The sequence below is a fragment of the Heterocephalus glaber genome, unplaced genomic scaffold (genome assembly GCF_053883595.1).
Source record: "Heterocephalus glaber isolate CG9 unplaced genomic scaffold, H.glaber_assembly_v1.0 deba00001564, whole genome shotgun sequence".
Lineage (NCBI taxonomy): Eukaryota > Metazoa > Chordata > Mammalia > Rodentia > Bathyergidae > Heterocephalus > Heterocephalus glaber.
In genome coordinates, this window is record NW_028258351.1 from 12144824 (window position 1) to 12157343 (window position 12520).

The 12520-nt window shown below is 35.7% G+C and overlaps 1 protein-coding gene across 2 annotated transcripts in view; it reads left to right on the forward strand.

Annotated features, from left to right (window-relative positions):
• Nucleotides 1-12231, forward strand: part of Cpd (carboxypeptidase D) — a 75658-nt gene extending 63427 nt beyond the window's left edge. Inside the window, exons 15-21 of one of the 2 annotated variants that reach the window (XM_004857085.4) lie at nt 268-399; nt 2489-2584; nt 2700-2764; nt 5654-5785; nt 6273-6458; nt 6954-7053; nt 8141-12231. In XM_004857085.4, the coding sequence (XP_004857142.1) occupies nt 268-399; nt 2489-2584; nt 2700-2764; nt 5654-5785; nt 6273-6458; nt 6954-7053; nt 8141-8367 (938 nt within the window). In that variant the 3' untranslated portion in view covers nt 8368-12231. The remainder of the gene's footprint in view (nt 1-267; nt 400-2488; nt 2585-2699; nt 2765-5653; nt 5786-6272; nt 6459-6953; nt 7054-8140) is intronic. The other variant, XM_021238141.2, reaches the window with a different exon arrangement.
• Nucleotides 12232-12520: the final 289 nt, after the last annotated feature.

Sequence of the window (12520 nt, forward strand, 5' to 3'; positions counted from 1 at the left end):
CATCTCTCGAATGACCAGTGATGTTGAACACTTTTTCATATGTTTATTTGCTATTTCTACTTCTTTGTCTGAGATATATCTGTTCATTTCAGATGCCCATTTTCAGGTTGGGTCTTTAAATTTGGGAGGTCTGGTTTTTTTAAGTTCTTTGTAGATCTTACAATTTTTTAAGTCAGTGTTTTGATTGTGAAATAAAAAATATTTTCTTAGATACTTATACTAAAATTTAGGACTTGATATTTTATATTTGACTTTTCTGTTTTTTAGATAATGCCTCCCAACCTGAGACTAAAGCCATCATTGAAAATTTAATTCAAAAACAGGACTTCAGTCTCTCTGTTGCTTTAGATGGTGGTTCTGTGCTGGTCACATACCCATATGACAAGCCAGTGCAGACAGGTATGGAGAATATAACTTCATATTTATGCTATTTAAATGTTGGGCCAGGGATTTAGCTCAGTGGTTCCGGCACCTACCTTACAAGCACAAGATCCCAAGTTCGATCCCCAGTATCAAAAAAATGTAGGCAGGAAATTCAAAGTAAGTAATGCCTCTTCTATTTTTTTAATGGTGGTCATTTGGGTACCTTTCATGAGAAAACAGCCAACCTAAAAATATTGTACATTGTATACCTCAAGAGTTCAGACAGTTGCTTGGAGAAATCAAATCTAATGAAGGTCTAGCTTTATTGAGTCTAGACATCTTGTCACGTCTGTTTAATTTAGCCCACAAACATTTATTGAGCAGTTATTATCTGGGTAGATCTTGAGGATATAAAAGAATATAATATGAAATAGTACTTGCCTCAAGAAACTCTTATCAAGACTTGGAAAGTTCTGTGTGAGGGTCTGGCTGGCAGAATTAACTTTTTGAAAAAGTTTTATACACAGGGGCCGGGGATTTAGCTCACTGTGCCTCACAAGCACAAGGACCCGAGTTTGATCCCTGGTACCAAAAAAAAAAAGTTTTATACATGGATATTTGTATTAATAAATTGGAGCCATAGTCAGAAGACTCAGATCATAAGTGGCTTATTTTTCTATTTCCTTAACTATTGTAATTTCTCCACTTTTATAATAATTTTAATATGAAAGATAAATTTTTTTTTTAACAGTCAGAAATTCTTGCTGTTGTAGTCTGCAGCCTTGAAAATGATTGTGTTGCTTTTAGGACACTACAAAAAGAAAGCTCAAGAAGTTGAAAGCATGGTGCAGCAAGATCAAAATAATACAGTTAACAAAGAAAGTGCTACAGCCTATTTATGATGATAGTTTCCTAAATACAGAGACATTTGGCTGTATCCACATAGACATTTCTGGTTTTTTTAAATGAAAATTTATTTCTTTGGCAATATTCATAAAGGAAATGATTTTGTTCCTCTTACCTGATTCTGTAGTTGTAAGATGTATCATGGGTATCAGTGCTGTGTAACAAACAATGGATTGTAACGAGCATGTGGTTCAGAATACATGATGCTAAGGTTTTTAAATATCTTAATGGTTCTTTTCTATTTATAATTTCAAACTTTCATAAAATACACCAAGAATTTCATAAATTTATTTTCAGTGAACTGCTCTTTTTGCTGAGGTAGGTCATTAAACACAGGATTTATTCTTATAAATGGAAATTTCTGATCATCTAGACTATTGACACTTATTTCAATTTGTGGTGTCTTTTTTTTTTGGACTGGATATATTAGTGTTCCTCTGAATGGTATTGATAAGTAGTTCAGAAGAGAAATTCAGTGAAATAAAAGTAATATTTATTCATGGTGATCAATTAATTAAGTTATTTGCTTAACTTAAAACTACTGTGCATAATTCTCAATTTTTTTGTAACTCTCAATTTGCCATGAGGTGACAGTAGAGAGTCTGAGTCTACCTGTGGATATGTTGGTTTATTTTCAGTGCTTGAAAATATACTCAAAGTTTAAAAAAAAAAAAAAGAAAAGAAAATATACTCAAAGGTAATTGGTTTGGGAAGACACCATATAATTTTAAGTTAACCTGCATGCTGTAAATGTGTTTTATGTCTAAATAAAAAGGAAACATTTTTGAAATGTAAAAAAAAATTTAAAAATTTTAAAAAAGGAAACTCTTATCAAACCAAATAGTAACAGTATAGAGTTGCTCTTCCCTGAAGTATAGCACCTTGTGGTGAGTTAAGTACTTGTTGAACCTCTATGGAGTCATAGTATATGGAGATAGTTTGGATTTTTTTCACTGCAGCTTACAAGGAATTTTGTTATTACGCCCCAAATGAGGTAAAACATACCAAAATAAGTTGAATTTTAGTGTGATAGCCTATCATATAAACTCACCATTAGTACCTTTACTTGTTTTTTTGTTTTGTTTTGTTTTTCTCAGTACTGGGGTTCGAACTCAGGACCTGGTGCCACTGAGCTAAATCCCTGGCCCCTACTTGTTTGTTTTTGCAGCACTGGAGATGTTTGATTTGTATACTGACTTATGAATTTTTCTCTTTGTAGTGGAAAACAAAGAGACTCTGAAGCATCTGGCATCTCTTTATGCAAATAATCATCCATCAATGCACATGGGTCAGCCCAGTTGTCCAAATAAGTCAGGTAAGTGTTTTCCCTAGCCTTTGTTTTTAATTACTGTTATGGTTGCTCGGGGTGGGGGGGGGGAGTATCTTGGCTTACGGTTTTATTGATCCTTTGTCTCTCTATGCTTTTATAGATGAGAATATTCCAGGAGGAGTAATGCGTGGAGCAGAATGGCACAGTCACTTGGGCAGCATGAAGGTATGCCTCATAGAACACAATTAGAATGGAATTGTGAATATTGGCTACTGAGTGAAAGAATACTTTTCTGATACAGCAAAGTGAATGTCATATCTTTCTTGATATGCTTAGACCTTAAATTAACCTGATAGTAAACGCTCCCTCTCCTCTCCCTCTCCTCTCTTCTCCTCTTTCTCTTTCTTGCCATTTTAACCATTTTTAATTATACAACTTAATGATATTAATTATACTCAGTGTTGTCTATCACTATGTCTATTTCCAAAACTTTTTCATTGCCCTAAACAGAAATTCTATCAGTTTGCCTATTCTGAATATTTCGTTTAAGTAGATTGATACATTTATCTTATTGTGTCTGTTTTCACTTAGCATGATGTTTTTAAAGTTCATCCATTTTGTAGCATGTATCAATGCTTTATTACTCTTTGTGGCTAAATAATATCCATCGCATGTGTATACCACAATTTGTTCATAAATGTCTATATTGGTAGACACTTGAGTTTCTTCTACTTTTTGGGTTTTTCTATGTTGTTTTGGGGGGGTTGTTTGTTTTCATATTTTGGGGTTTTGTTTTGTTAAGACATGATCCCACTAGGAAGCTCAGCCTGTCCTTGAACTCGCTATGTAACCCAGGCTGGTCTCGAACTCGTGGTAATCCTCCTGCCTGAGCCTCCTGACTGCTGGGATGACAAGCATGCACCACCATGTTTGGCCTCTACTTTTTAATTATTGCTAATAATCCTACAGTGAACACTGGCATGCGAGTATCTGAGCCCTTGTTTTCAGTTATTTTGGATGTATCTTTAGGAGTGGAATTGTGTTCCAGTACTATTTGTTGAACAGACTGTTCTCCCATTAAATGGTCTTGGCACCCTCATCAGTGAAGTATAGGGCCTGGGATGTAGGTCAGTGGTGCTGTGCCTGCCTGAGTTCAATCCCCAGTACCAAAAAAAAAAAACAATCAATGGGTGCATGGCTTTATTTCTGGACTCTCATTTCTACTCCATTGGTCCACATGTCTAATTATTGTAACTTTGTAGTAAGTTTTGAAGTCAAGAAATGTGAGCCCTTCAATTTCACCGTTTTTAAAAGTTATTTTGGTTATTCAGGACCCTTTGTATTTTAAAAATTGGCTTTTATTTTTCTGCCAAAAGGGCTGTTGGAATTCTGTTAGGTGTTATGTTGGATTTGTAAATCAGTTTTGATAGTATTGACAACAATATTGTCTTTCTATCTGTAAACATAATATGTCTTTTCATTTATGTTGATCTTCTTTAATTTCTTTCTGACAGCATTTTAATCGGTTGTCTATCACTTCAAGTTAGGCAGGTAGACAGTTAGCTAGTCATTCCCTTCACATATACAGCCAGAAAATTGACTTCACTTCCATCTTTGTCTGCTTTCCCTATTTTACTTACTAATGATGGTACTATATGTGATGCACTTTGCTTATATCAATGATAAATATACTTCTTGGTTTATTGAACAAATACTTGTTACAGAAATAATTGATTTGATCTAGAATAAAGCAGCTCTCAACATACTGAGAAATTAAAGCGAAAAAATTACACCTAGTCAGAGATGCAGCCTTCCCTTCATAAGGAGAAGAGGATTTAGGATACAGAAATGGTGAAGCAGGACATTCCAGAGAGAAGCAGTATGGACAGAGGTCAATAAGCAGTCATTTAGTTAGAATATGGGATGTAATGGACTTAAGAATGGAAAGAGTGGGGCCGGTGATTTAGCTCAGTGGTTTCGCCACCTGCTGCCCAAGCGCCAGGACCCAAGTTTGATCCTCAGTACCAGAAAAAAAAAAAAGAATGGAAAGAGTGTTTGAAGCTTTGGATGTTATTTTCAGTAAGGATGGGAAGCCACTGAAGGTTTTGAGCAAGGATTTAGTGACATGATTGGCTCTGTGCTATGGGAAAGTTACTCCCTTAGCAGTGAACTAAGATAGTTTGGAGGCAGGAGAGACTGGTACAGAGAGATTGGTTTGGAATGGTCTAGATAAGAAGTAATGAGGGCCTAGGTTAGTTACTGGCAATGGGAGAGGAATCAAGGGATGAAGTTTCTGAGATAGTATAAAGGTGGAGTTGATAGGCTTTGGCAAATTATGGATGATAATGAGATAGAGAAGTCAAAAATAAGATTTCTATGTGAAGATAAGATTTCTATCGCACAAGATGGATATATGAGAACACGAGTTACTACCATTAAGTAAATTACAGAAAAGAACAGGTTTTGGGGCAAAGGTGGTAAGTGATGTTTTTGAACCTGTCCACACAGGTAGTACCTGTGTCTGGCTTAATATTGTATTGCAGGTGATGCATGTTGTCATTGGCAGGCTTCACCCTGAGAGTATCACAGGGCAAGTGCTTATTCTTGTACCTCTAGGGCTCTAAGAGATACAGTAAAGTTTCAGATTTTAGAAGGATACCAGCTGTCTACATACACTCATTCATTCATTCATTCATTTAACCCTAATAAACTCCCTCTTACCAGGCACTGTGGGAAGCACCAAAGCTATACAAATGAATTAGCCTCTGGAAAGCTGAGGCAGGAGGATCACAAGTTTGAATCCCACAAGGACAATTTAGTGACATAGCAAGATCCTTTATCAAAAATAAAAAAGAACTGGGGATGTAGCTCAGTGCGAAGGCCCTGGGATCAATCTCTAGCACTAAAAAAAAAAATTAGACTTAGTCCCTGTCCTCAAGGGCTCTCTTAGGAGCTGTCCTGTTCATGAGCCATTATTATACAGAGTGGTTTACTTATACTTGTGTAAAATGCATTACAGATTCTTATTTACATCATACAAGTTTTTAAAAATTCTCTTTATTTCTTCTCTCCTTACTAACTTTCCTGCATTTGATTTTGAACTTTATATTCCAGGATTATAGTGGCACCTATGGGCATTGCCCAGAAATCACTGTGTACACAAGCTGCTGCTACTTTCCTAGTGCAGCACAACTCCCTTCCTTGTGGGCAGAAAATAAAAAGTCCCTTCTTAGCATGTTGGTGGAGGTGAGTCCTTCATTTTTAACTAGAAACACACTCTTGGGAGAATGTTCAATGAAAACCTTTATCACACATTGTCTTCATCTTTTACCAAAAATTTATATTGTTTTAAATGTATATTGAAAGGAACATTTTGTTCATTTTATATTGAACCTGCTATAATTTGACCTTGTGAGATGTTGCAGGTACTTTAGTCTGCTATCACACTGTTCCTGGAGTCAGTACACTATAGTGGGAAGGAAATCACGGCATTGGAAGATTGGGTTCTAATACTTTAGGCTTTGACTATACCAGAGTTATCTTTTCTCTTATCTCCATCTTTATAACATTGAAGCATTGAATGAGTAGCAGATGTGGTCAGCAGTGAGTGGGAAAGAAGGAATAAACCAGCCTTACAGGGTGTTTTGTATAGGTAAATGTTTGTTTTTGGTCTTGCCTCAAGAATATCTAGCATTATGAAAACATAAATTTATATTTTAAACATTTTTTTCAGGTTCACAAGGGAGTTCATGGATTTGTTAAAGACAAGACTGGAAAACCAATCTCTAAAGCAGTCATTGTACTCAATGAAGGAATAAAAGTATACACAAAAGAGGGAGGTTATTTCCATGTGCTGTTAGCCCCAGGTGTTCATAACATTAATGCCATTGCTGAGGGGTACCAGCAACAACATTCACAGGTAAGAAGCTTAAATTGAGTAATAATAGGTACAACCCTGGTTTGTTTTGTTTCATTTGCAGTGCTGGAGATAGAACTGGTACCTTGTATATGTAAGGTCAAGCACTCTACCATTGAAACTCCAGCCCTTTTTTACATTTTATTTCAAGACAGAGTCTCACTCAGTGCCCAGGTTTGCCTGCCTCAGCCTTCTGAGAAGCTGGGATTACAAGTATGCACCACACCTATCTAAATTCTAATTTTTAAGAATAATTTATTTTGAAGCTGGAAAACACAAAGGAAATAAAGAAATAAAGAGTAACCACCTTTTGATTATGTTATTTCGGTATCTTTTCATTGCCTCTTTAGTGACAAAAGGAAAGTTTTATAGCATTTTGTATACCTTAGATGACAATGAATTGTCTCCTTAGTGTGCAGTAAAGACCCTAGGAATATACCAGGAATACAGTATACATTAAGTAAACCTTTTCATAATTCTTGCACTTTACCCTTCCAGGTCTTTGTACATCATGATGCAGCTAGCTCTGTGGTAATAGTCTTTGACACAGATAACCGGATATTTGGTTTGCCAAGGGAGCTTGTGGTAACTATATCAGGTAAAGAAATTTTAATTTTTAGTTAAAATAGTTTAGCTGAAGTTAAAACCAGTCATTTCACTCCTAAGAGTGGATCACCTCCGTAGTCACCCACAGCTGATCATTTTTGTCTAATGTCTTCTTATTTAAATGTGATTTTCCTAAACCAGTATCCTTCCAATATGTTCTCCTGGTTTGCCCCTTTCTTAGCTTTTTTTTTTTTTGGTACCCAGCCCTTCACCCCTTTCTTTATCAGGTCTGCACTTGAATGTTATATCCTCAGAGGTCTTCCCTGATCACATTAGCTAACATAGTGCCCTGTCACTATCTCTACCCTGTTTTTTTTTTTCCATGATACCACTTATATAACTATCTGACATTATATTATATATTTATTCATTTACTTGTCCACATTCAATCTCTCCCACTAAAACAATCTCTGGGCAACAGGAAGTTTCCTAGAACCTAAAATCACGGTTGGCAGATAGGAGGTCTTAATGAAGAGCTGTTAAGTGAATAGTTTGTTTTATATTAAGGTCACAATTTCCTAGGACTTAGATCTGTATTAGTTCTGGCTTTCTAAGATCTAGGAAAGAGGAAATATTTGTTTTTGCCATGGTTAATTTGTCCCATTGTCTGAATTACTGAAAGGTTAGGAAGAAAATAATATATTACATGCATGCAGGAGAGGTCCCTAGTGGAGACAAAGGAAACATGGTGCAAGCATAGGGCCTACTGTGGAATGTTTAAAGAGTTCTTCGCTTGAACCAGATAAAGTGTGAATAACTTAGTGGGTGAAAACAGAAGAACTAGGGCCAAGGATTTAGCTCAGTGGTGCCACTGCCTGCCTAGCAAGTGCAAAGTCCCAAGTTTGATCCCCAGTACCAGAAAAAAAAAGTTGTTCTTCAGTATATACAATAAAAATAAATGAGGAGGGCCAGGGATTTAGCTCAGTGGCACTGTGCCTGTCTTGCAGGTGTAAGGTCTTGAGTTTGATCTCTGGTACCAATAAATAAATGAGGGGCATGTTGTTAAAGTGCCATTGTAAGTAGCTGCTTATTAATATCCTTAAGGAATACATCCCCATGTGATGGTTTTTGTTTGACAGGTGCCACCATGTCGGCATTGATTCTAACAACTTGTATTATTTGGTGCATCTGTTCAATCAAGTCTAACAGACACAAGGATGGTTTTCATCGGCTAAGGCAACATCACGATGAATATGAAGATGAAATACGCCTGATGTCAACCGGCTCCAAGAAGTCCCTCCTAAGCCATGAGTTCCAGGATGAAACAGACACGGAAGAGGAAACATTGTATTCTAGCAAACACTGAAAAGTATACTTTGCATATCTCCCAGTTAAGTACCAAGCAAAATTACAGTTCCTCTTGGGAGACACTGCATTAAGAAGAGAAGACTGTCTTGTTTCTTCAAAGAGCTTTGGGAAGATAACTTGCTAAATCTGTATTTTCTGTGAATTTTTCTGGCAGTTTTGAACTTCCCTTCCTGAAAGTACTCTTACCTTTTTAAAAAAATCTGATTTCTATTTATGCAGCAGAGATGGAACAGCCACTTTGTTTTGTTTTGTTTTTAATTTAAAGTGAGCTATTTGGAGCTTATGTAATCACAGCATAAAGCCAACTGGTGGATGTTGTAATTTGCACATCAGGTGTTTACTAGTGGCTTTAGCTTTTTGTCTTTATTTTAAAGGCCGAAAGAATCCAGAAACATTAAGTCAGGGAAGGCAGTCAGATTCTGACATAAAGCTTTAAAAACTTGAGGTTTTTCTCAACCTACAGAGGAGTACTCTTCTCCAGTTAGTAAATAGCTGGAGTTATTCTTATTCAGGTTTAATGGAGGTTGAATGATTTTTAAACTTATATAGCATTAGGAAATGAATAAGTGGGCTTCCGCACTTGTGTTTTTGTCTGTCTCCAGGCTAGATTATAACTGGTGGGCTGTGCTGTACACAGGATTTCACTACCTCTCTTGAAAGGTTTAGCAAAGTTCTTAATGTCCCTATGTTAAGGGAGAACTTGTTGCCTTTGTTGTGAAAGATCTAAATGTCCACTTGAATGGAACTGAGAGGGAGACCTAGCAAAAGCTAAAACTCATGTTGCCTATTTTTTAACTTGGTAAAAACCACAGGTGCTGCTGCTTTTATCTGTGAAGCACTAGTTTATTCTAGGAATGCCTAATTCTTTAATATTTCCTAAATTTGAACCTTTTTCTATGTTGTACATTTAGGGTTTTCAGATGACCCAGCCATCTATAAGATCTGAATTCTACTGAAAATACCTGAAAGTGTGGAAGAGATCTACTTAGATATTCTTAACCTACATTTGAACACAAAATATCTATACTTTGTGCTCCAGCCTTTGCTTTTGCCCTGTAGTAGCATGCTATTATTGAAATACCTTGACAAGTCTTCTTTACATAGGCCTGTGCAAATGATTGGGTTCTTTGTCCTAATGTTTTATTTGAAAGTCTGGTTTTTTTGACCAACCAATTGTGTTAAAAGTTCAGTTGAAAGTTTTAAAATATGGCTCCCTCCATTTGAAAAAAAAATGTAAACTATGGACTACTGTGTGATACAACACTGTGGTGGGAAAGTATCATCTTCACTGCCAGTCATGCAAAGACCTCAGGTAGTTGCATTTTATTGTGTTCATCTTATGCTATTCAGTGAAAATGATGCTTTTTGTAAGTATGAGTCTTACCAATGATCTAATGGTTTAATACCTTTGAATGTTTTAATGGCCAAATTGCTGCTGAACTTGTACTAAATCAGGGGATCAAAAAACTAGCTCTCATCTCTTCAAATTGTATTCCATATCCATTATTGTATCTATTATCCCAAAGCCTTCGTGGAGTGATTTATTCCACTTGCCTAGGCCGTTCAAACAGGTTTTGTGAGTAGTGCATCCCAAAGTGGCTTTACAAAATAGAGATTTTGTTTAGCAGGAATAGTGAGGTCATGACATTTGTTAATAAATATCTGTGATAAGTTTGGGTGGTTCAAGGTTCAACCATTATGGTATTAATCCTGGTATTACAGTAGCAACTCTAAATTCTGCCACCTTTTATCCCACTGCATCCATAGAACAGAGTTTGTGGGATGGTAATATTTAATGAAATAAATATGATTTAATTTCTTCTAATAACACTTTACATTTTCCTTATAGATGTGGTATATTACTTTCTTCAGCATTATTTGTAAGAATGGAAAATCAGAAAACCAACAAAGGACCTGCAGGTAGCTGGCCCTGCTTAAACATTGCAACTAGAAATGAAACAAATTTGATGTGACGGCCTTTGCTTTATTAGCATTGGTCTTCACTAGAGGATACATTTACATTTACTTCTCTCTTGGACTAAATATATCTTTAATATTTTAATATACATCTCAGTGGCTAGAGGCCATGCCTTTTAAGTATAAAATTTCTTTAAGAGATGAACATACAGATAATTCTTTTAGTAATTTTCCCTGAAAGGAAAATCAAATTCTGCTGTGTCTTAAGTCAATAATGAATTTCTAAATAATACATTTAGCTGGAAAACAAGGCCTTCTCAGCCTGTGTTACCTATGAACATGAATGTACAGGATCCATGACTATTGTGTTCTCAGCCCTGCTCAGTTTTTTATTTGTGGATCTAAAATATTAAACATTGAAGCAATATGGGATGGGGAATATATTTCTCTAATTTTTCTCCTAGAGACTTTCCATCTCCTTTGAGTCATGGAGGCAAGTAAGTATCACAGTATTAAGTAATGTGCCCAAATCTGAGTTGTGCCTTTTTTTACTCACAAGGCATGGTTTTGTCCTGGTGATCAGTTTGTAAGCCTTTCTCCCCTCCCGGCTCCTTAATAAAAGCTAAGTGATGGAGTAGGTAATGTTCAAAGTGTCTGCTTGTGTAAATGTACTTGTACTGATTATGTAGTTCAGTAAGATGACTCCAAGCAATTTCAGAAAGACAGACTATGGTTCTGATGTAAATTTGGTGGAATACTGGGGCAGTGGAATTGAGTTCCCATCTAGTTCAGGAATGCCTACAATTCTGATTGAAGGGAATTTGCTTTGGGGCTTTGTCATCTTTCAGAAAGGAAACATTGTATTTTTGGCTCAGTGTGATTGAGTAGTTAATCTTTGGTAACTTTCATCTGAATGAGATTTGCTGAATTAGTGAATATTAAACTACAACTAATTATGAGTCGATAAATAAAAGGTAGTGCTGATGTCTGACTTTATTGTGTTTCTGAGCTAACACCAGATTATTCAGTAACCATGACCAGCTCCTCTGTTGACATTCTCAGCATTAAATAGTTTTATCTTGTTGCCAGAAATGCATTTTTGCCAGGTTTTGTCCCTGCTGTATTAAAAGCTTCTTGGCTCTGAATGCTATAATAGTGCTCTGTGTTCCAGTTCTGTAGTGGAATTGTTTTAATAATAGTAACCCAACATTTCCCCGATGTTTTGCTTTATTGTTATTACTAAAAATTCCACTATGGTTAGTGTTCAGTGACTTTTCTACCTAGCAACTTTCTGATAACTCTTTGGGTTTCTGATTTGTTTTAATTAAAGCAGTTTTGGGGGAGTGATTAGGGTTCTTGATTAATGTCAACTAAACTTGGGTTTCTAGTTCATGAAGAAATCTCCCCCAACACCCAGTTCTATTTTTTGGCAATGATTTATTAATGATTCCACTTGACTAATATTCTGAATATTAGCCTGGTTGATTTTGAGTTGACAGAAAACATTACATTTGAAAGTAGGTTACCATTTTGAGGCAACTGGATGAAAATTATGTAAATATGTGTGATTATGATTTTTATAAATGACATGAATGTACTAGCTGCATTCTATGCTGGCCATGCTGCAAAAATGACATATGATTTTTTTTTATGCTCTTTTCACCTCTCCATTTTCTCAGAATGATACTCCCCAGCTCCAGAACTATCTGTAGTTATTTATATGACATGTCCAAATACCATTCATTTCAAGTGCTTCAGTCTTTGATTTATTTCATGCACTGTGCCTTCAAAATAAAAATTTTAAAAGGGACTTTAAATGAAATTGAATAGTTTTAAAAAGTCAATCTGTGTAATTTATGTGAAATCTAACTGTAATGAGGTCCTTTCTGTTTTTATATATGTAAACAGATCTACTAATCCTGTATAAAAGTTATTTTATGATGTTTGTCTTTGTGTTTTTCTCATATCTTTTATCAAAAGCAATAGACCAGAAGATTATAGTTTCAGTTTGAAAGTTATGTATTTAGTTTTTCTACCTATCCTAGATGAAGAATATTATCAGGATCAGAATACCAGATGTCACCTATAAAATGTTTGTCTTTATGAATTGACTCTAAAGAAGGTTTGTTTCTGAAGTAGTCACATCATGTAGTAACCACAGTTCTCTTTTCTGTTTGTAGTTCATCTAGAATAACAGTGACACCACAAATAGTAGCAACTAGTGTTTCAACAGT